This window comes from Sciurus vulgaris (assembly GCF_902686455.1).
Source record: "Sciurus vulgaris genome assembly, chromosome: 10".
Classification (NCBI taxonomy): Eukaryota; Metazoa; Chordata; class Mammalia; order Rodentia; family Sciuridae; genus Sciurus; species Sciurus vulgaris.
The window spans coordinates 18,274,897-18,298,146 of record NC_136470.1 but is presented as its reverse complement, the minus strand read 5'-3'; the positions used below and the strand labels follow the sequence as shown (position 1 = coordinate 18,298,146).

The following is a 23,250-nucleotide window of genomic DNA, read 5'->3' as shown; positions in this document are numbered from 1 at the left end:
TTTTATTTAAAACATTCCAAGCCTCACACAGGTTCTTCAAGGCACAGGAGATTTCAGACTGAAAAAAGACATTTCTATAAGTTCTCAAGGACTAGAGTGAGTGGCCAGAATCATGGTAATAAATCTGAAGTCTTTGGATGTTTCAGTCAGTTTTTTTACTGCTGTGACCAAAAGACCTGACAAGAACAATTTTAGAGGAGAAGTTTATTTGGGGCTCATGGTTTCAGAGGTCTCAGTCCAGAGATTGCCAACTCCATTCCTTGGGTCTCAGGGTGAGGCAGAACATCCCGGTTTGAAGGGTGTGGTGGAGGAAAGCAGGTCCTGAAAGGACATGTCGATCAGGAAGAAGAGAGAGATTCCAGTCTCCAGGGACAAAATATATACCCCTACCCCACACCCCCAATGACGCACCTCCTCCAGTCACGCCCTACCTGCCTTCAGTTACCACCCAGTTAATCCCTAACAGGGGATTAATTCACGGATTACGACTCTCATAATCCAATCCATCATTTACCTCTAAAGGGGGATACCATACATCTAAACCATAACATTGGATTTCTGCCCAAGGCCTGGCTTCCCTTCCTTGACTCTAAAGAGTTAAAGATGATTCTGGAAAGGGGGAGAATATAAAGTCTGTTTCCTTGTGTAGAGCTCAGATCTGGATCGTGAAGGCGAAATGTCGACAGCCTTTCAGTAACTGAACCACGTGCCTGGCACTGCCCTGCGTACTCTGTGTACAGCTACAATGAAAGAAGATGAGGATGAGAGAATATGCAACCAGCCCAGGTCACATTTGTAGTAAATGACAGAGCTGGAAGAATTCAATGAGTTAATATTCATGAAGCACTCAGTGCCCAGAACAAACTTGCTCAATAAATTATTATTATCCTATCCCCAGTATCCATTCATCAACCCTTTCTCATGTTAATCATAGTCATAGTGACAAGAGCAGCGACAGCTACTCATCCTTGTTTACTGATCACCTCTCACGAACCTACTGAAGGCAACAGGGTTCATCCTCACTCCACTGTCAGTCTCCAGTTACACCTCGTAGATGAAATTGTACATCTGAATATCACCTCTGACATGAGGAATAGTACCACCAGTGGGCACGGTGGGGTGGGGTCCCAGGAGACCACAGGAGTGGGGGATCACAGCCATCGACACTTTCAACTTCTGCACTGGGCACTGGTCCTGGATGTGAGAGTGGCCAGTTCAAGTCCAACATCCATTCACTCTTCATGAGAACATTCCATTTTTTTATTTTTTTTCCTTAGTGCTGAGAATACAGGAAGGGACCAAAGAGATAGAATGACATAAAAAAAATGAAAAAGAAAAAAAAAATAGAGTGTTTGCTAGATAGTAATAAAAATTATGGAGAGAGATAAGGCAGAGAAAGGGAAAGAGGGATTTGGAGAGGGTGTGGATTTTACGTAGGGTGGTCAGGGAAAGCCTCACTGGAAAAATAAGACATGCAGTGAAGACTGGCAGGAGTAAGTGAAGAAAACATCCAGAACTCAAAAAGAATGTTCCAGCCAGAGGAAGCAGTAAGTACAAAGGTCCCATGGCAGAAGCATGCCTGGGGCTCACAGAAGAGCAGGGAGACCAAAGTCGTCAGGGGGAATGATGGACAGAGGTCCATGGTTGTGTGCTGGGGTCTTGACTACTGTCAACACATCACCCAACCAGTACTGAGTCACATGGGAAGACTCTGTGTGGAGTCCTCAGTCCATTATTCTTGCCCTATAGAGGGCTTGTCAAGACTGGAAGACCAGGTTGGAATTGTTGCAATAATCCACCTGGGAGGAAAGAGTGTCTTAGATCAAGTTGAGAGCAATGATACCCTGAGTAGTAGGAAGATTCTGGATGACATTGGAAGGTCAGACCTAGAGGATCAAATGGAGAGAGTCAAAGACCTAGTATGTTCCTGTCACAGTACCTAGGAGATACTTTATGTTGAAGATGATAGAAAATACTAGACAAAACTTTCACAATATTTCTCCAAAGACGTGTACGCAAGTAGAATTCCTTCTGGTTTGTGTATTTTTTAACTCCTCCTGGTTGATGTAATTTTTAACCTACACTATTACATATATGTTTATCAAAATAACTATAGACAAAAAAGTGCTTACTTGGGCAATTTTTTATTTTACCACTTCAGCATCTTCACAAACATGTTTTCCGGAATTTGCTCTTTAGGCACTGGTGTTCTGCAACTTTCAAACACTAACAAATAGGCTGGGAAAATTTTTCTGGGAGACATTTGTACTCCAAGATGTGAAGAATACTTAGAGAAGAGGCCAAAATACTTCTCAACCCGTTTTCTATGTGATAAAACTGTTAGTTTTTGCTTCAGAGTGTGGGCAGCTACTGGATCCTCAAAGAGAACACAGGAGTGAATTCCACATCTCTTTAGAAGTGTCTGTTGCTGTCACCAACACTGCACTGCGACTGTTACCAGATAACAGTGAGAACTGACAGATGGGTTTCTTCAGAGGAGAACTATTTGCCAGATGGCAGAAACTAAATGGATCAAGATAAGATAAAAGCAAAAGAAGTGAAAACTGAAAGTTTCACTCAAATCCCCTTTCAGATTTATTCAAATGAATGGAGTTCAGTCACACACACACACACACACACACACACACACACACACACACACACACACGTCCATACACAAATGGCAAGATGATTATGAGATACAAACCATGTTTGACCCATGGTGTGAAGAACGCTGGTCTTAAAATAATTTAAACAGTACAAAGGGCATATATCTTAAAAAGACAGGAACAAAATAAAAATGTTGGCAATTTTATTGCTTCTAAAAAGCCTCCCATAGATATGGGTTAACAATTCTGATACTGCTGTGCATATATTCTGAAATTGAACAATAAAGTAAATGGATGCTGGATGGTGGAAGCCAGATTTCTCACTGTTGGAGTGACAAATTTAAAGATGAACAAGGGGAAGAGCTGCAATGATCCATATAGCAATATGTCGGAGTGGGAGACGTGAACCCCTACTTGACAGAGGGAGCCATAGAACTATTTACAGATATGCATAACATAAGGGTGAGAGTAGACAACTACACTGTCTTGCTCTAGCAGTTGAGGTCTTAAAATCAAAGTCACCCCAGTGGCAAGGAGCAAAACTAAAGTCCTGATCTTGATTTAATACTATTAATACTATTAATACTATTCTCCAATAGTATTTAATACTATTCTCCAATACTACTGGCTCTCTGAAAAAATGGCTGCTCTAAGTCTGGGGCAGAAAATACGTAGGATGAACCTAGAGCATCCTGCAGGAATAAAAAGAAGACAGAATGTCAAATGAGCACAGGAGCCAACTCATCTTCCAATAGCTAAAGCTGGAACGATTTGAGCAAATATATATATATATATTTATATACATATACATTGAAAAATACATGTATATTTACATATATGTATGCATATGTATACATCTCTATAGTATACTATGGGATTATAAATCAAAGTATAATATAATATCCATGAATTCAATCACCCAAACAAATAAGGGACGAAAAACAGACTTCTGTGCACAAGAATTCCAAACACTGCACTCTGCCCTTGAGAAGGTGAAGCATAAATCCCCATTCCTCAATTGTGGGCTGTGGACAGTGCCCTTGTTTCAAAGAAGGAAAAGAGTAATCATACAGGAGAAACCTGATAACCACTACCTTAACCAGGTGATCGAGTTCAACATCAACCGCAATAGATCCTGTTGATAACATGTACCCTTAATATGATGTGATGAAAGGGCCACTTTACCTCTGTGGTTTTCCTTCTAAAATACCATGACCCTCGTCAAAGCACGAGAAAATTCCAACAGAAAGGCCTCCTACAAAACGCCTGACTTCTCAGAACTGTCAAGGTCACTCAAAATGAGGCCAGTGTTTGAAACTGTCACAGCCTGGTGCGGGGTTACTCAGAACATCTGACAACTGAATATAATGTGCTTTCCTATATGGAATCCTGGAACAGGAAAAGGACATTAGACAAAAAACTAAGAAAATCTGAATAAAAAGTATGGGCTTTAGTTAATGATACTGTATCAAAATTGGTTCTTTCATTGTAGCAGAAATAGTATATTAAAATAAGATGTGAACAATAAGAAAAACAGGGTGTCAAGTCTATGGAAACTCTCCAGACTATCAATTTTTATGTAAATATAAAACTCTATTTTAAAAAAAAATTTAAATTTCACACACACACAAAAATTCACAGATAAGCACATAACTATTTGCTTCCCATCAACGCTGTAGCCTTCAAAAGAGGGCCCGTGAAATTACTATAGCTGAAAAGAACCAGTGGTTAAAAGGAATTTAGCAGCCTGGGTTTCTCATCTATGGCATCTATGATAACTAGAGGGAGCTTAGTTAGAGATTCTCTTAGCAAACATAATTTGTGTAAGCAACATATGGTATTTAAATTCTTTTAAACATTTCAAGAATTTAGAAGTAATCACGCACATGTCAACAATAAACGAAAGTCTCTGCTGGGCAAATCTAACCTTGTCTTAGGAATGTAAACTAACTGGTCCTAGAATTCAACTCCCCTTCACAAATGGAACTCTCAGGCCCAAGGGGTTCCTACACAGCTAACAGAGGGAAGTGCAAAGCTGGACCCCAACTCAACCTAAAGTTCAGTATTCGGCACAACATTACAATATTCCATGAATTCTGGACAGCTTCCTCACTAGCCAACCTGAAAAGAGTTATACATGCCTTTTCTGTGGCCTCTTTTTGACCTCATTAATGATTACTCATATTTAGCATAATTTTCACCAATTATAAACCTTTTTTTTTTTTTGCTACTTGTAATAATTCCAACATCTGTTAAAAGATGAAGCAAAAATCTCCATTATGTTAAATCTTTCCAGATCATAAGTTCTCAAACTTCAGTGTGCTTCAGAATTTTCTGGGATCAGAGGGGGCAGTTTCATCCGCCCTCTGTCCCCACCACCTGGATCTGACTGTTACGCATTCTGGGATGGGCCCGAAAACAGACTTCCCCAGAGTGGTTCTGATTCAGGTGGCTCACGGACCACACTTTGAGAAATGATGTTTCGAACAGGGCGTCTCAAGTTTTATCATGCATTACCTGGGGATCTTGTTAAAATTTAGATCCTGATTGGACAAATCTAAGGTGGGACTTTTCTAACAAGCTCCCAGGTGATGCTATTCAACTGTTCCTTCAGGTAGCAAGAGTCTACTTGAGATTATTCATTACAACTCATCTCATTAAGGTTTTTATTTTTTTAATCTTACAGCGTCCTACAAAATAAAAACGCTTCAGAATGGCGAGTCCTTTTCATTTTGTTTATAATTGTGGTAAAACACATGACACAATGTAAGAGTATGGTTCAGTACTATTGAATACATTCACATTGTTAAGCAAACATGTTTCACCTCAAGAATGCTTTATATCTAGTGAAACTTTTAAACTCTGAACCCATTCAACAATAATCCCCATTTCTCCCTTCCCCCAAACCCCGGCCACCACCATTCCATTTCTTTTTTGCATTTGACTAAGTACTTCATGTAAGTGGAGTCACAGAGTACTTGTCATTTTGAGGGAAGGAAAAAATCCAGTCTTTCGTAATCTTTCATGCCTTTCCTAAGTTGTGTTCCTTCGCATAGATTTGATGCTTTGTACCATCTTAAGGGCTGATGCTTTTTCACACACCCATAAGAGCCAAGCTGCTCCTCTCTTGTCATTTGTTTAATTACAGAATTGCAAAATATGGTAGAAAGAGTTCTAGATTTAAAGGCAACACTATGACTCAGGCAGACTTAGTGATTTTTGAAATACACAGGCAAACTAAAACATTCTATATTATTTTCCTCCTATACTAATTCTTCTATATATGTTGTATGTTTTACACTTCCAACACATGGATTAGCCATGTTTAAGTATTTAATAGCCACATGTAACTAGTGGCCGGAAATGGGCAGTACAGACAGCATCAGATTTTAAAGATCAGGAATTTCTTTCAAAGAGAAATGAGTTGAAGTTGAACAGGTTTGAGGTTATGGGAGAAAATCTGAAGCCAAAAATAAGTCAGAGAAACCATAAATCCTAAATGTGAATACTCTGAGATTGCACAATGAGTTTCATTCTCTATGTTATCACAGTACCAGATAGTTTAGTCAGAGTGGCAGGCCACTAGGAGGCTATTTATTATCACCATTAGCTCTATTTACTGAGCAAACCACCCTTCTGCCCCCATTTCACTTTTTGCTGTTCTCATATTATAATTTGCATTTATGGGGACATGACTAATTCAGATGTGGAAACAAGGCTTCCTTTAGGTCTGAACCTCCAGTAGCTGAGCTCAGTTCTTTCCTGAGAAATGAGCTGAAAAACAGACTCTGTAGGGATCCTCCTAAATTATGTTTTGTTTGTTGAAAACACAAGCATCCTCTGGCTGCTTTCCCTAACACTTTCCTTTCTTTGTACCTTATTTAAAAAGTCAAAGCCAGAGAGTCTTTTAAAGATGCAATTAATTAGGGTTATATACAGGGCATTAGGAAAAAAAAAAAAAAAAACCACATAATTGCTTACAAAATACCAACCAAGCTGATGTACGGTGAGGCAATAGAACCACTAGTTATTACCAAAACCTTAAATCATACGGAGAGGTAAAAATACACAGAGTGTTTTTCCCATTTACCACATTCAGAAACCCACGTGTGAGGCAGGCTATAATCAAGACAGGAAGAGGCACTTTCCACTCCTCAACAGAGTTGTGGACTGCCACACCGAAGCCCCCGACTTGTTCTTGCCAACTTTCACATCTGGACCAGCTCCAGCAACCTGCAATCAGCAACTCTTCTTTTGAGGTCAACTGCAACCATCCACTGGTCTCAGTCCTCAAGCTCTCTGGCTGTCTCCCACCAGGTCTCCCTCCAGCCTCCTACCCATGCTTCCGCCAACCCAGGTGGCACTCTTCTCCACGATGCATCTCGAACCCATCTCTCCTTCCCTCTCACTCACCCACCTCTCCATAACTCTGATTATATGGTGAGACTGTCCTCTCCTCTCTGCTCTTCCTGCTTGTCGCTCAGCTGTACTGTTCATACCTAAGGAGTCAACAGCCTACTCTGCGCTTCCAATTCTGACTTTCCACTTGGCACTGCTAGTCACTTGCTAGGCACGCCTAGTCACTTGCTAGGCACTTCCACTTGGAGGGTATTGCTTTTAGCAAACCTACCAGAATCAAGTGCCCAACTGACTTCATCAAATCCCAGGACGGCCCCCAAAGAACAAAGAGCCCTTCCTCGTTGGATCAAAATCTCTCAGGACAAGAAAGAAAAGAGTGGAAAAAGATGTCACTGCATTTAACAAAAGAGCCAGCCAGAAAGAAATTAGGAGAGAGTACTTGAAACTTGCACAGACTTTTACCAGGTATTAAACCTTTGCTTCAAGTTTTCAGAGCTCTGTTAAAACAGAGAAAACTGAAGTACCAGAATTCTATCACTGTACCAGCAACAGCATTCAGGGACAAGGAACCCAATATTTAATAGAACAAAAGGTAAAAATATATTATCATGATTCATCAAAGTCTTCAATAAAAGTACCTTTTAAAAATTACTCACATCCCTTTCAATCATGTTTTAAAAATCATGCCATTTTTTAAGTGGGGATAGAATCTCTCTTTTGTAACCATGCCACTGTAGACTTAGAAATTGATATTCAGATTTGTAAATAAAGATTAGTTTCATTATTGTAAATCAATTTGCTAGGGCATATCACCCCTCAGAGAGCTGGAATAATTGAATTTCTGGACTTCTACAGAAGAACGTTTGAGCAAGAAATAACTACATTAGGGCTTCAATTGGTAGATTCTAACTATTTTTTAGCAAAACATTCCCCTGGAGAATGCTGATCCACATCTCTAATACAGTGATCTATGATGGCAACTGAGTTATCTGTCTACACCTACTGATACAATAAAAGTATCATGAATTTCTAATGGAACATAAAACTAATAGTTAAGCCTTTATAACTAAATAGATAATGAAATTGAAGAACAAAGGGATACAGAATCTGTTTCTAGATAATTAGGAAAAACAAAACAAAAACAACTAGAAATATTTCAGGTTAGTTAAAGGATATGTATAATTTGAGACTTTTGATCAGTGACTTCCTTAATAACGTAAGTACAAAAACTATTTCCAAATTGACAAAACCCGTGTCATATAGCAGAATGAGAACAGGTTTCTTCTTCAACCTAGTAATTTTCTTTTATCACTACAACTTCAATCATAGATGCAAATGGAAATTTCTGCTCCCTTTGCTACTTTTCTGCTTGACTGAATTTGATAATGAAAATGTCTGTTCCCTTCAGACAGAGCACAAGTGTCATTCAAATGTTACACACCAGGCAAAGAGTGAATGCATTTGTTTGGTGCAAAATCATTTAAATATGCGTCATTACAAGCTGCAGCACATTTACAGATGCAGCAGTTTAAAATTCTCTTAAGCAATAAAGCAAGCCATCAAATGAAGGTGCATTCAGGCTTCAAACATCACCAAACTACATCTTCCCGCTGTACACAGTCAGCCCCGCCCTCCTTCCTAGGCCCCACTCAACCAGAAAGCAGTGGAACTATGCCAAAGCTGCTTGCATTACCCCGAAGTCTTCCAGGTCAACAATCCAAAGTCACATGAAAAGGCCGACTTCAGTTGCCTCTCCAGGGAGCAAACATTTTGAAAAGCAAGCATTTCAGGCAAGCTGAAGTCCGGCCTTTAGATCAAACTAAGCTTTAAATAGTTTTTCAAAGTAAGCCTCTATCAAACGTAGGAGGCACATGAGAAGAGTTTAGAGAAGGCAAATTTCTCATTTTATATTTAACATTTAGAAATAAGGAGCCTTGATGAGGGCTTATAAGTACAGAGGGGGCTCTCTCTCTTTTCCGAATAATACAATTTCTGTCTTTTACTTAAAATTATAAAGACGACTAAAATTTATATTAAAAGAAAGTTAAAGTTAGGATGTGAGTTGTTATATCAGAACCATTGTGGTTTTGGGAAAATGCTGGGAAAGACTCATTTGGGTAAGAGCTGGACAGCAGACTCCGCTAAGAAAGTGTAAGTGGACTTACCATTTTGGGGTGGAAGGCATACTCTCTAACAAAACCAAGGCCACAGGATGTGTGTTACCTAAGCTTAAAGCAACCCATTTAACAGTTGAGAATGTACTCAAGTTCACTCACAAGGAAGGAGAATGGAGGAAAAGGTCGGTTTTCTCTCTTAGCTTTGACCCCCTCACTACCCACTCATGCTATTGCAGGGTATTCTGCCTGTTCCTTTCATTTTTGGTTTACATTCAAACTGTCTGGATTATCTCCAAACCTTAGGAGATGGTTTTATGTAAGTCCCTGGAAGCTGTGTACTTTCAAGGCTATGTACAGTAGGCCATCCCTTTGGGAAAACAGAGCTGTTGTACTGAAAAGCCAACTGTTAAACCAACTACAAAAGGCATCCTTGATAACAAGTCTCATGTGCAATTCAACATTCATCAACTGTAACAATGGGTGATAAGTGTGTTTTCTTGAATTTCTGGCACTTGTCATTCTTTATTCATTTAGGGAATTCTTTAATTGGCCTTCCTACATTAGGCAGTTTTCTGTGCTTTGTTTTCAAATGATTTAATTTAATTCTCTCCTTCCCAGTTACACATTTTAGTAACGAGTATAAGGTTTCACAGCTTAAGGTGACAATTCCAACCTGAGACCACATCTATGTGAGAAAAAACCAACCAACCAACCAACCAAAAAAACCTACTAGGGTAAGAAATTTCATATTTAAGTTAAAGGATGTAAAACACTTTTTAAAGTCAAAATTAAGACGACTATATTAATTATATATTGCCACTTTAAAAAGTGTTAAAAATCAGTACATGAATACTTAATAGGGATTTAATCTTGACTGATTCTGTTCTTGCATACCAGTTGTCATTAGCTGGCAGGGGAAAAAAGCAAAACAAAACAAAGAAACAACAATAACTGCTGATTCTGGGGAGAGCCCAGTATGAGGTCTATTTCTGCATCAATAGCAGGGTTTCTATATTAAGTTCATTTAAATCTAATTAATTTTTTTGCATGAAATTCAGGGTAAAGGAATCTTTAGTAAAGGCTGAGAATAAGTCCATGCTTTGCCAAAAACAGATTTTTATCCCAAATGATATGCAACAATAAACCAACAGAAAAAATAATATATCGAAGAAGCTCAGATTTACCACTTATTTGTGGTGTAGTGTTTTGGCTTCTTTTGCAGCTCCCAGCAGGGTCTCTCTGGGGTTTGGCAGTCACTCTACCTCAGAGCTGCAGCCCCCACTAACATTACTGATAATGGTAGTCACCTCTCAGATGGTGGTCCAAGTAACTAAAGAGTCAACAGGTTGCACTGAGTCTTGATTCCACAGGAAGAGGCCTGACCTTGAACGAACTCGGGGGTGATCAACACATGCTGCTGGGAAACCACAGCTCTGATGGGAGTCTCCTGGCAAGTATGTGTCTTATGAGAAAATGACAACCTGGGAGGACTCCTATAAAATACCAATATTCAGAATTTCTTAGAGGCAGAAAATGTGCCTGAGAGGGAGAAGGAAAAACAGATGCAGCGGCATGATGATGTGCAGAAGAAGGCCACAGTCATCAAGGCTGGATGCCGCTGAGAGACCACAGGACACAGAGAACCCAAAGGATGGGACAATGTCAGAGGCAACTGGGCTTGAAGGGACGGATGCCCGATAACAGCTGACCACAATGGGAGCTGTGCTAGGAAGATCACATAGGTACTTCTGACCCCACATCAAGAAGCCTGGCTGTAAAGGAATGGAGCAAGGATTCAAGGAAGACTGGGGTCAATGACTGGAGTGAGGGCCCTATTATGTAAAATAGGGAAAAGAGGAGGAGGGCTAAATAGTAATGGAATTAAATAAAGGGTCAGTGGGCCAAAGGTCTTCATGAAGTCATACATAAAATACATATGTACATGCACCCATAGCCTTAACTCAATCAAGAATTTTGAATAAATGAACACAGAAAAAGAAAACTAAGTTCAAGTTATTTAACTGGTAAAATAGAGGATAATTTCTTGGCATATTGAGGATATCACTGAGCCTACTCATATTAAATCTGCACAGAGAATACCATTAAGTCTCTGATTTATGATTGCACTAAGTTTTCAATAAAGCAAGAGTTATAAGATCTATTCATGGGAATCCTGCAGCCCTGAGAAATGAACTGTCTTCTCAGCTGATACTCTCAAGTTTTCAAAATCTATATAACCACTGAGATTCAAATTTAGAAGTGGGTTGCTGTTAAACCATGCTTATCACTAGATTAAAAAGCTCAGGACACCGAATGAAACTCATCTAAAAGTGTGTTTTTGCTCTAAACACAGAGGCTTCTGGTGCACACTGACTTTTTACAAGACATATGTAGAAAGGGGTTTGACCCTATTTCTTAAAGTTTAGTTCTTCTTATTAAGATCTAAGGACACTTGTTGTCTTCTTTATCTGAGGATCCTTTTGTTATTTCTTGTTGCTAAGTAAAAACTGCCCTAATCTGGGTACAGTGGCACATACCTGTAATTCCAGAGATTTGGGAGGCTGAAGCAGAAAGATCACAAGTTCAAAGCCAGTCCCAGCAATTTAGCAAGGCCCTAAACAATGCAGTGAGATACTGTCTCAAAATAAAAAATAAAAAGGGCTAGGGATGTGGCTCAGTGATAAAACGCCTCTGGGTTCAATCCCCCAAGAAGCAAAATAAAACAACCTGCGCTTTCTCTTGAACGATACAAGAGTTTTGAAGTAAATGACACATATCATAATGTTAGAAATTCTTTCAGGCAGGTGAAATTCCTGCTCCATGTCTTCTTCCTTCCTAGTGTTTAGTTTATTCCCTTTTTCCTCCTTTTCCAGCATTCAGTATATCCTCCATTCATTCATTTTCTATATGCTTATTAAATATATACTATGTAGTTGGGTGCAGTGGTGAACACCTGTAATCCCAGCTACTTGAGAAGATGAGGAAGGAAGATTGCCAAGCCTGAGGCCAGCCTTAGCAACTTGGTGAGACTGTCTCAAATTAAAAAACAAAGGTGGGGATACAGCTCAGGGATAGTGTTTGCTTTGCCTGTGTGAGGATCTGTTTTCAATCTCCAGAACTACAAAAAATCAAAAAGCCAGTATGTACTATGTGCCATGACATGTTACAACCTCTGGGAAATTATCAGTGGCTGGAAAAAAAGTCCCAACCACCCAAGAGCTTACATTTTAAACAGAAACCAGTTATTTCCAAATTTACAGGTACCAGGAAAGCATCTCTCATTTGCAACACCATGCACTATTTATTCTCTACCAGGAGTTCTACCAATTATTCTTCCTCAGGAGGCCCTCAGATCTCCTGACTATAATACATTCTCCAAACCTATTACCCTCTTATGAGCTTGCTGCCAATATTCAAAGATGATGAGCTATACTGACAGCATAGTACAGGTTACAGAAGTATTACTCACATTTTGCTGTTTCTTCTGCTACTTGTCCCCATATTTCCCAACTCTGTGTTAAATGGCTCTTGTCTCAGTTTTTCCACTTTAGGTCTTTGCACAATGGAAGATGAAACTTCACCTGAGTCCACCTTCTGCCCTTCACCATCAGAGCAGTACTGAGTTATCGTGTATATGACATTTGCAAGAGGACTATGTGCTGTAGTCTGGATCTTTAGTGTCCTCTAAAGGCCTATAGGGAAGGATTGGCCTCCAGAGTGGCACTGTGGGAAGTGGTAGAGCTGTTGAGAGGTAGAACCTAGCGGAAGGAAGTTGGGTCAACAGGGACATGCCCTTGTAAAAGACACTGGAAGGCTGGCCCCCTACTTCCTCTCTCTTTTACTTCCTGGCCACCAGGAGGTGGATGGGATTTACCCAACCACTCCCCCTGCTTTGAGGTGCTGCCTCTCTACAGGCCCAAAAGCAATAGGGCCAACTAATCATGGACTGAAATCTCCAAAAACGTGAGCCCAATATAAACCTCACTATGCCCAAATTGCTCACAACTGAGCAGTGATGTATTTCTAGCTTACGATTTTTTGTACATTTTAACTCTTCATCTTTTACAAAACTTATTACTTGCCCCATTTTAAAATGTGCTTCACTTTTAAAGAAAAAAATTCTTATTTGCTCTAATCTGTTGTACATGACAGTAGAATGCATTTAAACATTTTGATAAATCATACATAAATGGAGTATAATTTCTCATTTTTCTGATTATACATATTGTAGGATCACAGCAGTCTTGCAGTCATATTGTACATGAGGTAATAATGTCTGTTTCACTCCACTATCCTTCCTACCCCCAGGCCCCTCGCCCTCCCTTCACTCCCCTCTACTTAATATAAAGTAAATCTATTCTTCCCTATCCCCCACCCCTTATTGTGAGTTAGCATTCGCATATCAGAGAAAACATTTGGCCTTTGGTTTTTGGAATTGGATTCTCCAACTCCATCCATTTACCAGCAAATGCCATAATTTCATTCTTCTTTAAAGCTAAATGATGGAATATATATACTCATCATTACTACATCTTTTCCAAACTCTCCGAGAGAATTCTAAAACCATGTGAAGTCCAGGTCAGTCTTAAAATGCAGGCAATGTGTCAGTGCCATTTTTTCCGCTCCTGGGACCCTCCCTTGAAGTCTGCACTACCTGCTCTGCACACTGATGCACAGCTGTTGCCTTGGGACTTCCCCTCACCATCAGGGTTCAAAGCCAAAGCCCAAGATTCACCGACAGCAGAGGGGGGTGCAGGGAGCCTCCTGGGAGGTACCAGTAGCAAGAAGTGAAATTTATCAAGGGACATAGAAAAGAGGGAAAGTTGAAGAAAGCTACTTAGTGACTGCTGTGATAAAAAGGAAAGATAACAGAATTTATCCCTAGCCTATAGAGAAAAACAAATATGAGGGATTTCTGCATCAAGTACTAAAATCTGAGCATTTTGTAACACCCTTTGATATTGAAATTGAAATACCTCTGACTCTGGCTTTAGATTCATTGTCATCTTGATGCCATTTCTTGTCTTTATGATTTTTTTGCGTAACTATAAAAAAAATAATTTTCCCTCCAATACTTCTTAGTCAATTCATTCATTAAGTACAAACATCAAATAACTTTTTTAAAAAGTCTTAAAATACTTGAGAAAAAAATACTATTTCTTAATTTCATTTCAGTATTCTTGATAGAATTAACTTTTCCCTTCAAAGTAAGTAAATAGTTATGCTTTAATGGGTACTACTTGGAGGGAGTATAAAGATTCACCGTACCTAATTTGCAATATTAAAACCGAAAGATGTTAACTCCAGAGAAAAGCACTTCTTAGTTTTATCACACTGGAATATTGTGCTTGACATCTGAATGTTTATGAGACCTTCAAAGTCTTACAGAAATGTTCTTCCATCTCCACTCCATTGTGTGAAATTTGGTTTAGTCTACTACATTCTTGAGTACTGTTCTATTGTGTGATGTATCTGAAAAGAACTGTTGCTTAGCCTAAGCTCAAAGAGCTACTATGGTCTACTCTCTGTCATTATAAAAATACATACTTTGCGATCTTAACAATTAACATACTTTGCAATCTTAACAATTAAGAGAGCTAGAGATCATTCACAGAAGCTGCTACCTAGAAAAAAAGCTTACTTTCACTGAAATTTTATTAAAACAATGAAATTCAAAATGAAAATAATTGGATACCTTTAATTTCTCATTTGACCATATCTGAGCAGTTTCTGGTCATTACTACTTTATGTGTCTGGAAAGTCTTAATTATTAAAAAAAAAAAAAATTACATTTCAGGTAGTCATTCTTTAACTTTGAATTTTTCCTTTGGATACCGTAAATCAACGGTAATTTATCTTATGCAATGCACCTTGCCTTTGCTGGTCAGTGACAGCAGAAGTGTGCCAATTTCAATAGAGGATCCATTACACCATGAAGAGCAGCTATTCAAATAGAAAACATTTGAAAGCTTTACAAAAAAATAGTTCTCCCTGAGTGATGATAAATGATGGGCACTGGATTGCATGTGCAATAATTAATAAAATGTTTGTAAGATTAAGACAGATCATACATTCTGGTTCCAGAGCTACTAGGGAAAGCAAAGCGTGAACTGAGAAAGCCAGCTCACTCCCAAGGAAAACCATCGGTTTTATGGGTAGAAGGGGGTGACAGCAACCTGATCCACTGTCTCCATCTCCCCGAGGCATATGAGATGCTGTAGAGAAAGTATGTCCAAGGCACATGATTTAGAGAAAAATTATCCAGTGCGACCCTGGATCCTTCAATAGGGAGGTGCATGCCAGACATAACCTGTGTTTTTCTCTCTCCAAACTTTGTTTTGAATCTTAATATGGTTCATCTTTGGGACAGTCTTATGTTGTTTTCTAGGCATCTTTGTGAGAACTAACTTTAGTAAAAATCTCTTTTGTCTAAAGGTTATGTCTGGATATAGTCAGAGATCTTTATTGTACTTAGTTAATGCTAAACAGCAATTCTTCCTGCAAACAGCAGGAATATATAAGAAGGATACTGTAACTACGAGGAAGTAGAAAACATTACATGGAGATTTATCCCGTGCCAGGCATCATGGTGGTCACCCTGATCATGGCAAAACCCGTGGTAGATTATTTTTTATTTGTTCTTTTTAGATATACATGACAGTAGAGCGTATTTTCACATATTATATATACTATAGTGACTTTTTAAAGTGTTATTTATTGCCTCTAATTCACACGTTCTTATATAATTTGTTTTCGTAAATCAGATGGATATGTGTCCAATACAAATTTTTATATGTATATGGTAAGGAACACTAAAATAAAAATCAAGAAATGAGGAGCTGTAATCCTAATTCATAGGAGCTGTATGACTTACAGCAAGAAAGTCAACCTCTCTGACTCTCAATAAGCATTCCTGTGAAGGAAAAGACGAACAGAACCCACACTGTGTCATGGAAAAAAACTCTAATGATACCGTGCACTTACGAAGGACTTGATATAGCAATGGATAAGAAATTAAGAAATTGGGGAGGCAGTTAAAAAAAAGGGGGGGAAAGAAAGAAAGTAAAAATAGTGTTGGAATTATTGGGACTTGACAACATTTGTATAAATAAAACAGAGTTATTCATTCATGCTTTTCAATTCCTTTTCCTAAAATTGAAACCGCATTCTGAATACAATACATATCAGCATTATTTTATATGCCTTGTGCGATTCTGATATCTGAGGTTTTGGAAAATTTGCCACTACCTAAGAAACAAGCAAGGGCCACATCACTAACTCTAATCTATGCTCAAGAGCAAAGCTGGAGTCAATCTGTGCTCTCCTTTTTCTATTTCAGGTTCGATGGAAAAAGAGCAGGGATTTCTAAGATGAGAAATAGGATAAGATGATTAAAACAGGCCAAATCCCTACTGGGAATAGCTAATGATTATCTCGTCCCTACTGGTAGTCAAGAACAGTTAGTGTCAATACACTCATTTCGTATCAGATATTAAATCAGAACTGGAAAATTTGCTGAGCATGTCACAAGTGACCTGTCCCCTTGAATTATGCACATCAACATCAAAGGACCCCAGAAGCTGTTCAACAGAAAAAAGAGAGATCCATACTTGCTGAAGACAAGGCTTTGGAGGGAACCAACTCCTGCCAACCATGCTCATAGTGTTTTGGACAATTATTTGATGGGCTTCTCTCCATTTCTCCTTGCTATGTCTACCCAGTACATTTCTGTAAACAGGTGTCAGTGAAATGATACAGTTTGAAGTGAATCTCTTTCTATAGAGGTTAAAAATATATGCTAAGGACAGGTTGCTAACACTACTCACAAGGTGATATTTGCTAAATGAGATTAATTCTTAAAACTCAAATTACTTAGGCTGATATTTCCCCAAAGGGTGCATGAAGCAGTTTATCACAATAAAAACAAGTTATTTTGATAGTTTTTGTGTATTTAGAGAATTATAAAATCTTTTGGCTTCCTATGTAAACCCGAGGACACTTTTTTACATCACTTTTCTGCAGGGTTATTTTTTGTTTTGTTTTTCTTTTGTTTTGTAGTTTCAATTCACTGTTGCTATAAGGAGTAGTGCTTTCAGGAGATGGGGAGTATCTGGGAGAAGATATACCTTACTGAGAATCAAAGAATACTTGTTTCAAAGAATACTCCTGGCCCTATGTAAGAAATTGCAACCTTCCTGTGGAATTGGGCTTTTAGTCAATTCTATCATCAACAATTCTGAATCAGGAAGCAATTTTCCAAGTAAAATAAAACTTAACATAAATTCACTTCTGATGTGACATGAGTGTTGTATCAGGTGTTACATGTGATAGCACATGTTCAAAGATCTAGTACCTGTCCTCTGTGAGCTCACATCCTAAAGAGCATGCATTGGAAACACCGTATAGAGCAGTGAAAAAGCAATTTACAGGGTCTAAGCCATCTAAGTAACCAACTCCTGACCTACCTCCTGACTGTAGTAGCTTGTATGGGCTTCGCACTATTTCTTGGTGCCATTTTAAGCCAGTTTGAATTACACAATTCCTGGAGACAGCTGAGTGTCTATAGCAATTTCCTAAGGTAGGCGCTATATATCTAATATTTACATGTTGCTTAGTCTCTTTCTTATTTATTAAATTTTTACTTCCTGATCAGACAGAAAATGGCTAGAGGTCTTATAAAGCATGCAGGAACCAGAAATAGGAAGAACAAGAAAACCTGCAAAATTATCAAATATTTAAGAATCTGGAAGAAAAAAAAAAAAAGAATCTGGTTTTCTACATTCTTGTCATCAGTTACATTGTGAGTAGCAAATCCACCAGATGAAATCTCCAGTGCTTTCCATTTATTTCTCAAATTATGCACATGAATGAACAATATCTATGAACAAGCTCTATGGCATTCATTTTTTGCCAAATACTGTACAGATCTCCAGCGGATATCTACTTTTTTAACTTGCTGTTTGGACTTCCTTCCCTTCCTTTCTCTCCTCTCCATCCCTTCCCATCTCCCTTTCTTTCTTTTATTCTTTTGCAGTGCTGGGGACAGAACCCCAGAGCCTTGCACATGCTAGGCAAGTAGGGACTTTCTTTTAAGGCTTCCTTTTAGCCTTTATAAGAAGTCATCAGAATGTCTATCAATATTTGTCCAGAGTTTCCATAAAGAGATCTCTATGACCATATTTAAAGCCTCACACAGGTGAATAAACTAGTGGACAACATCTAGATGCAGTTATCAGAGCAAACACTGGATTTTCGCAACACCTGGTATTATGGTTTGCATGTTAAATGTCCCCCAAAAGCTCACGTGTGAGACAATGCAGGAAGGTTCAGAGGAAAAATGTTTGGGTTTTAAGAGTCTTAACCCAATCAGTGAATTAATCCTTGATGGGATTAATTGAAGTGGTAGGGTGTGGCTGGAGGAGATTAGAATTGGGGCATGGATTTGGGGTATATATTTTGTATCTGGAGAGTGGAGACTCTCTCTCTCTCTGCTTCCTGATGAGGCAAGCTGCATCCGTCTGCCACACTCTTCCACCATGATGTTCTGCCTCACCTCGAGCCCCGAGGAATGGAGCTGGCTTCCTATGGACTAAGACCTCTGAAACCTTGAGCCTTCAAATAAACTTTTCTTCCTATATAATTGTGCTGGTCAGATCATTTAGTTCCAGCAGCGAAAAAAACTGACTAAGACACCTGGTTACATAAAAATATCAACAAGGGAGAGATTAATAACCAAGTCAGATTAAATATGAACTTGTATCAGTGTTTCTAGAGGAAAAAGCATGACACCACATAAAATTCAATCTCAAAAACAAAAAGTAAAGGTGAAATTTTAAACCTCGGATCAACCCAACTCCAACTTCCTATCACCAACAGTAGGAAAAAGTAATCAGCTATTGTTAAGAAAGAACTTTTCAAGAAATTAGCAAAATGCTGGAGCTTCACATTGGAATCTTTCTGCTACGAAGTCTGCGTGATGAAACACACCAGGCCCTATTTCACAAGGCTAGATGGTGAATGTAAATGATGACCATCTATGAGATATGGTAAAATAAGGGTTCCCAAATCTAACCACTTGGTACTTTTCATTCAGCAGTCCTAGATAAATTAATTCTGAAGCAGAAAGCTCAGAAATATTTTTCCTGTACTACTGGAACATAGAACACCATCCTAACAGTCTAAAACATAGTAAAGTACCATCATCCCTCGTATCCCTGGGGGACTGGTACTAGAATTCCCTATGGATTCCAAAATCTATAGAAGCTCATCTCTTATATAAGATGTCATATTATCTGCCTATTGCCTATGTACATTCTCCTTGTAATTTTAAATCATCTCCAGCTTACTTGCGATACCTAATACAATTGGGAATGCTGACATGAAAAAGTCTGTCCATGTTCAGTAGGCATAGAGTTTTGTTTTTGTTTTCATACTCTGATCCATGGTTGGCTGAATCCACAGATGTGAAATGCACTGACAGATACTGAAGCAGAAGTCTGTGTATTGGACCTAATTAGAGCAGCCTTTTTTATTGCCAAAGACTAGCCCACTCAACGCCAGCCACATGGCTGGCAGCTCACCTAAGCAGCGGTAGGGGATCACGATGTGGGCGTGGGTCTTGCACTGCTTGCGACCCCGCTTGCACCAGTTCTGGATGGTCACTGGTTGGTTGGCTTCCACCACATTGGTGATCTGCAGCTCAGGGTAGACCTGGGAAAGTATAAGAAGAGTAAATTGTTACTTGGGGCACCACTGGCTGATCCTCCACCATTCACTCAAGCCCTCTCCACTTCTGCCCAAGCTACAGAGATTCAGTGTAAAGGAAAAGGTCCAAGTGACAGAGCATCTAGACATTCCATTTAAAACATCCAGCAATGTGACTTGGATTTTACTGCATCCATTCAGACCCCAAATATTTTTCCAGAGGAGGAATAGAAGTAGAAACAAGAGAGGGAGGGATGGGACTCTTAAAAGCAGGGGCTCATTTTTGATGTAAAATAAACTACTGTGAGGAACACAGCTTGAAATAATCTAAATAAATGTTGTGGTAGATCCACCTAGAGATTTTAATTTACTGAAATTCCACCAACCCCCATCTCATTAATTGAACAAACATTTTACATACAGAATATGACACATAGCAAGCTTTCTTTATAAAAATCAATCTCTTTATTCAAAGTAATTCACATAAGAAGAATTTGTCAGAAAGTTTCCAAAGGTGTCACTTAGATAAAGAACTGTCACTCATGAATTCTCTTCTCTGAATGACTAAACCGCGTATCCCACTGGTTACATTACTGTTCTTAGTAGATCATGGTGTTTGCTGAGCACTAGGAATGAACTACAAACTCAACTAAAATATGTATTTGTGAAATATCAAACCACTTCTCTTTATCAATAATAATAAGTAGAAGCAGGGCACAGTGGCACATGACTATAATTCCAGCTACTTAGGAGTTGCAAGTTCAAGGTCAGCCTTGCAATTTAGAACCTGTATTAAAATAAAATTTTTAAAAAGGGCTGGGGATGCTCAAGTGCTTGCCTCCCATGCCCGAGACCCTGGACTCAATCCCTAGTACTGCAAAATAACAACAATAAGAAGTAGAGATGTGACAGGAAAACATAAACAAAAAAGAATGTATCTCTAAAATGAGCTTGTTATGGTCTGGATGTGAGGTGTCCCCTAAAAGCTAATGTGTGGGACAATGCAAGAAGGATCAGAATAGAAATGATTAGGTTATAAGAGCCTTAACCCCATCAGTGAATTAATCACCTGATGGGATTAAATGAGTGGTAATTGAAAGCTGGTGGGGTATGGCTGGAGGAGGCAGGGAATTGGGGGTGTGGCTTTTGGGTATATATTTGAATCCGGAGAGTGGTCTCTCTCTCTCTCTCTCTCTCTGCTTCCTGATCACCATGATATGAGCTGCTTCTCTCTGCCATACTCTTCCACCATGATGTTCTGCTTCACCTTGAGCCCTGAGGAATGGAGCTGGCCTTCTATGGACTACCGCTGCACATACTCTCAATTTTGCAGTGAATCTATATATTCTCTTAAAAAATAGTCTGTTTAAAAATGCAAATTAAAAAGAAAGGCAAGAATCAGCATAGCAGTGTGTGATCAATCCAACAGTAGAAGAATAATCTAGGAGAACACACAAGTAGCTAAATCAGAATCCCAGGCTGGGTGCTGAGCAAGTGCTTCAGAACACTGCCAGAAATCTTGCTCCAAAGGATGTGGCAGCTTCCTTCCCTTTTTTATTTTGTTCTTAAGTATCTTAACACTTCAATGCATGCATACCAGGTCACAGATAATGCCCTACTTGAAAATGTCACTAAAAATTTAATAGCCCCATGGTTTTATTCTATACAATGAAAGGCAAAGTGGCTCTTGGTACAGAAATATAATTCTCTCTTCACCTTTGCTTGTTTATTATACCACAAAAGTGCAGCACTCCTGAGTCATAAACTCAGTGGCATTACAGAGTTCACCCTGAGGGCCACAGCTTTATGTGCAGCAAAGTGTCAGCTACTGCCTTTCTCTAAAGAGGTTGTAGCTGCCACTTCACAGAAACACCACCCTGCTGAGAATTTTCTCCTGAGCTGTCACATCTCTGGAAGCCCTAGCAGCAGACACAATCATATCCCATTTCCTTCTTTTCGATTTAAAACCAACAAATTGTAGGTACAATTGATTAGCAGGAGAGAAGGACCTCTTCTTCACCTTGGGTGCTAACCCTCCTTTTGACTGACAACTTCCAAGCAGATTGAATTGCAAACTAAAAGCTCTGAATAGAGGCTTCTCCCTAAAGATCACCAGAGTGATCATCAGCCAGAATTTAGTTCCAGTTTCTACCATGAAATCCAGGGCATATATATTATTTCCTGGAGTAAGTTTCTCGCTCCATATTTCTAACAACGGTAATTATTAATATGCAGAAGTTTAAGGTGATTATAAAATTTGAACCCCATAAAGACCATACATAATTTGCCTACTGCCCTAATCAATAAAATGGAGGCAGTAACTTCAATCTGATTCAGTTACTCTCATTCAGGGATAAGGAGTTATTAACTTGGAATTGCCAAAGAGAGTAAAATTTTGCTATTCTAACACCAGCAGGCTTGTCTAAAAGTGGAGGAAGATAAAAAAAAAAAATCAAAATAACAAAACTTATTTCAAAGCACAAAAAGACCCAATTAGATAATGTGATGAACATATGCACAAGAAACCCCCAAAGAAACAAAAGCAACAAAAACATGAAACAATTTTTTATAAATAACAAAATTCCATATACTATTTATTTTTATTAGTAGCTCTAGTATATATCTAGGGACAAATAAGCATTTTTGATGTTGAAAAGACAGCCTAGTTTATTATTTAATCAAGAATAAAAAATTAAAATGATCAGACACACAAACGTCCTTGTGAAAAGTTCCCGACTTTTCTCCATAATTAATCACCAGCGTTGGCTCAATGTTTAATGTTTTCTTTGCAGCAGCACCTCAAACTTTTATGCTTATGTCAAATTTCAATAGTTTTAATCTCAAATCAAATTTTTTATTAATGAAAAAAAGGACTTTCTACAACAACAGTTATATTTATAGATATTTAAAATAAAGCAGAAACAAATCCAGACCAGTATTAGCTCCTTGAAAAACAAACTGTTCCCAATCCCCACAAATCTTCCTAAATTATAGCTGGACGGAGCAGTCACTGTATAAACACATGCACTGTATTCCAGCACACTTCCCATGCCCAGGCCTCCCAGTGCCCCACCCACCCCCACATAGACAGGACGTCCACAGTGTGATCCACCGCCAACCCTCCCTCTCACTGGGGAATGCGCCATGTAGTTATCAGCGCGCTCACATTTGGGTAAGTGCATGTCTATACTGCCGCCCAGTGAAAGGGCCCTTTCCTGAAGGGCAGGAAAGGCAATCTGGCACCACACAGCCTCCCGATGGCTCCACATTTATCACCTCTGGTTTTAAGGCCACCAGAAGGCTGCCAGCTCCCACCCCCTCTTCCTGGTGCTCCAACCCTCCACCATCTGAAGGACGTTCTCAGGAGTGACCACGTTTTGAATGCAGCTCCATTCCCTCACTGACTGCAAAGCATTCTGTTCCTCAAGAGTAGAGAACGAACACGTACCGGCTCCTGCTAG

General features: G+C 39.0%; 1 protein-coding gene across 6 annotated transcripts in view; it reads right to left on the bottom strand.

The window, feature by feature from the left end:
• APP (amyloid beta precursor protein) overlaps positions 1-23,250 on the bottom strand; it is a 239,573-nt gene that overhangs the window by 145,676 nt on the left and 70,647 nt on the right. For all 6 annotated transcript variants that reach the window (XM_079156438.1, XM_079156442.1, XM_079156437.1 and 3 more), the window contains exon 3: positions 19,666-19,795. In XM_079156438.1, the coding sequence (XP_079012564.1) occupies positions 19,666-19,795 (130 nt within the window). The remainder of the gene's footprint in view (positions 1-19,665; positions 19,796-23,250) is intronic.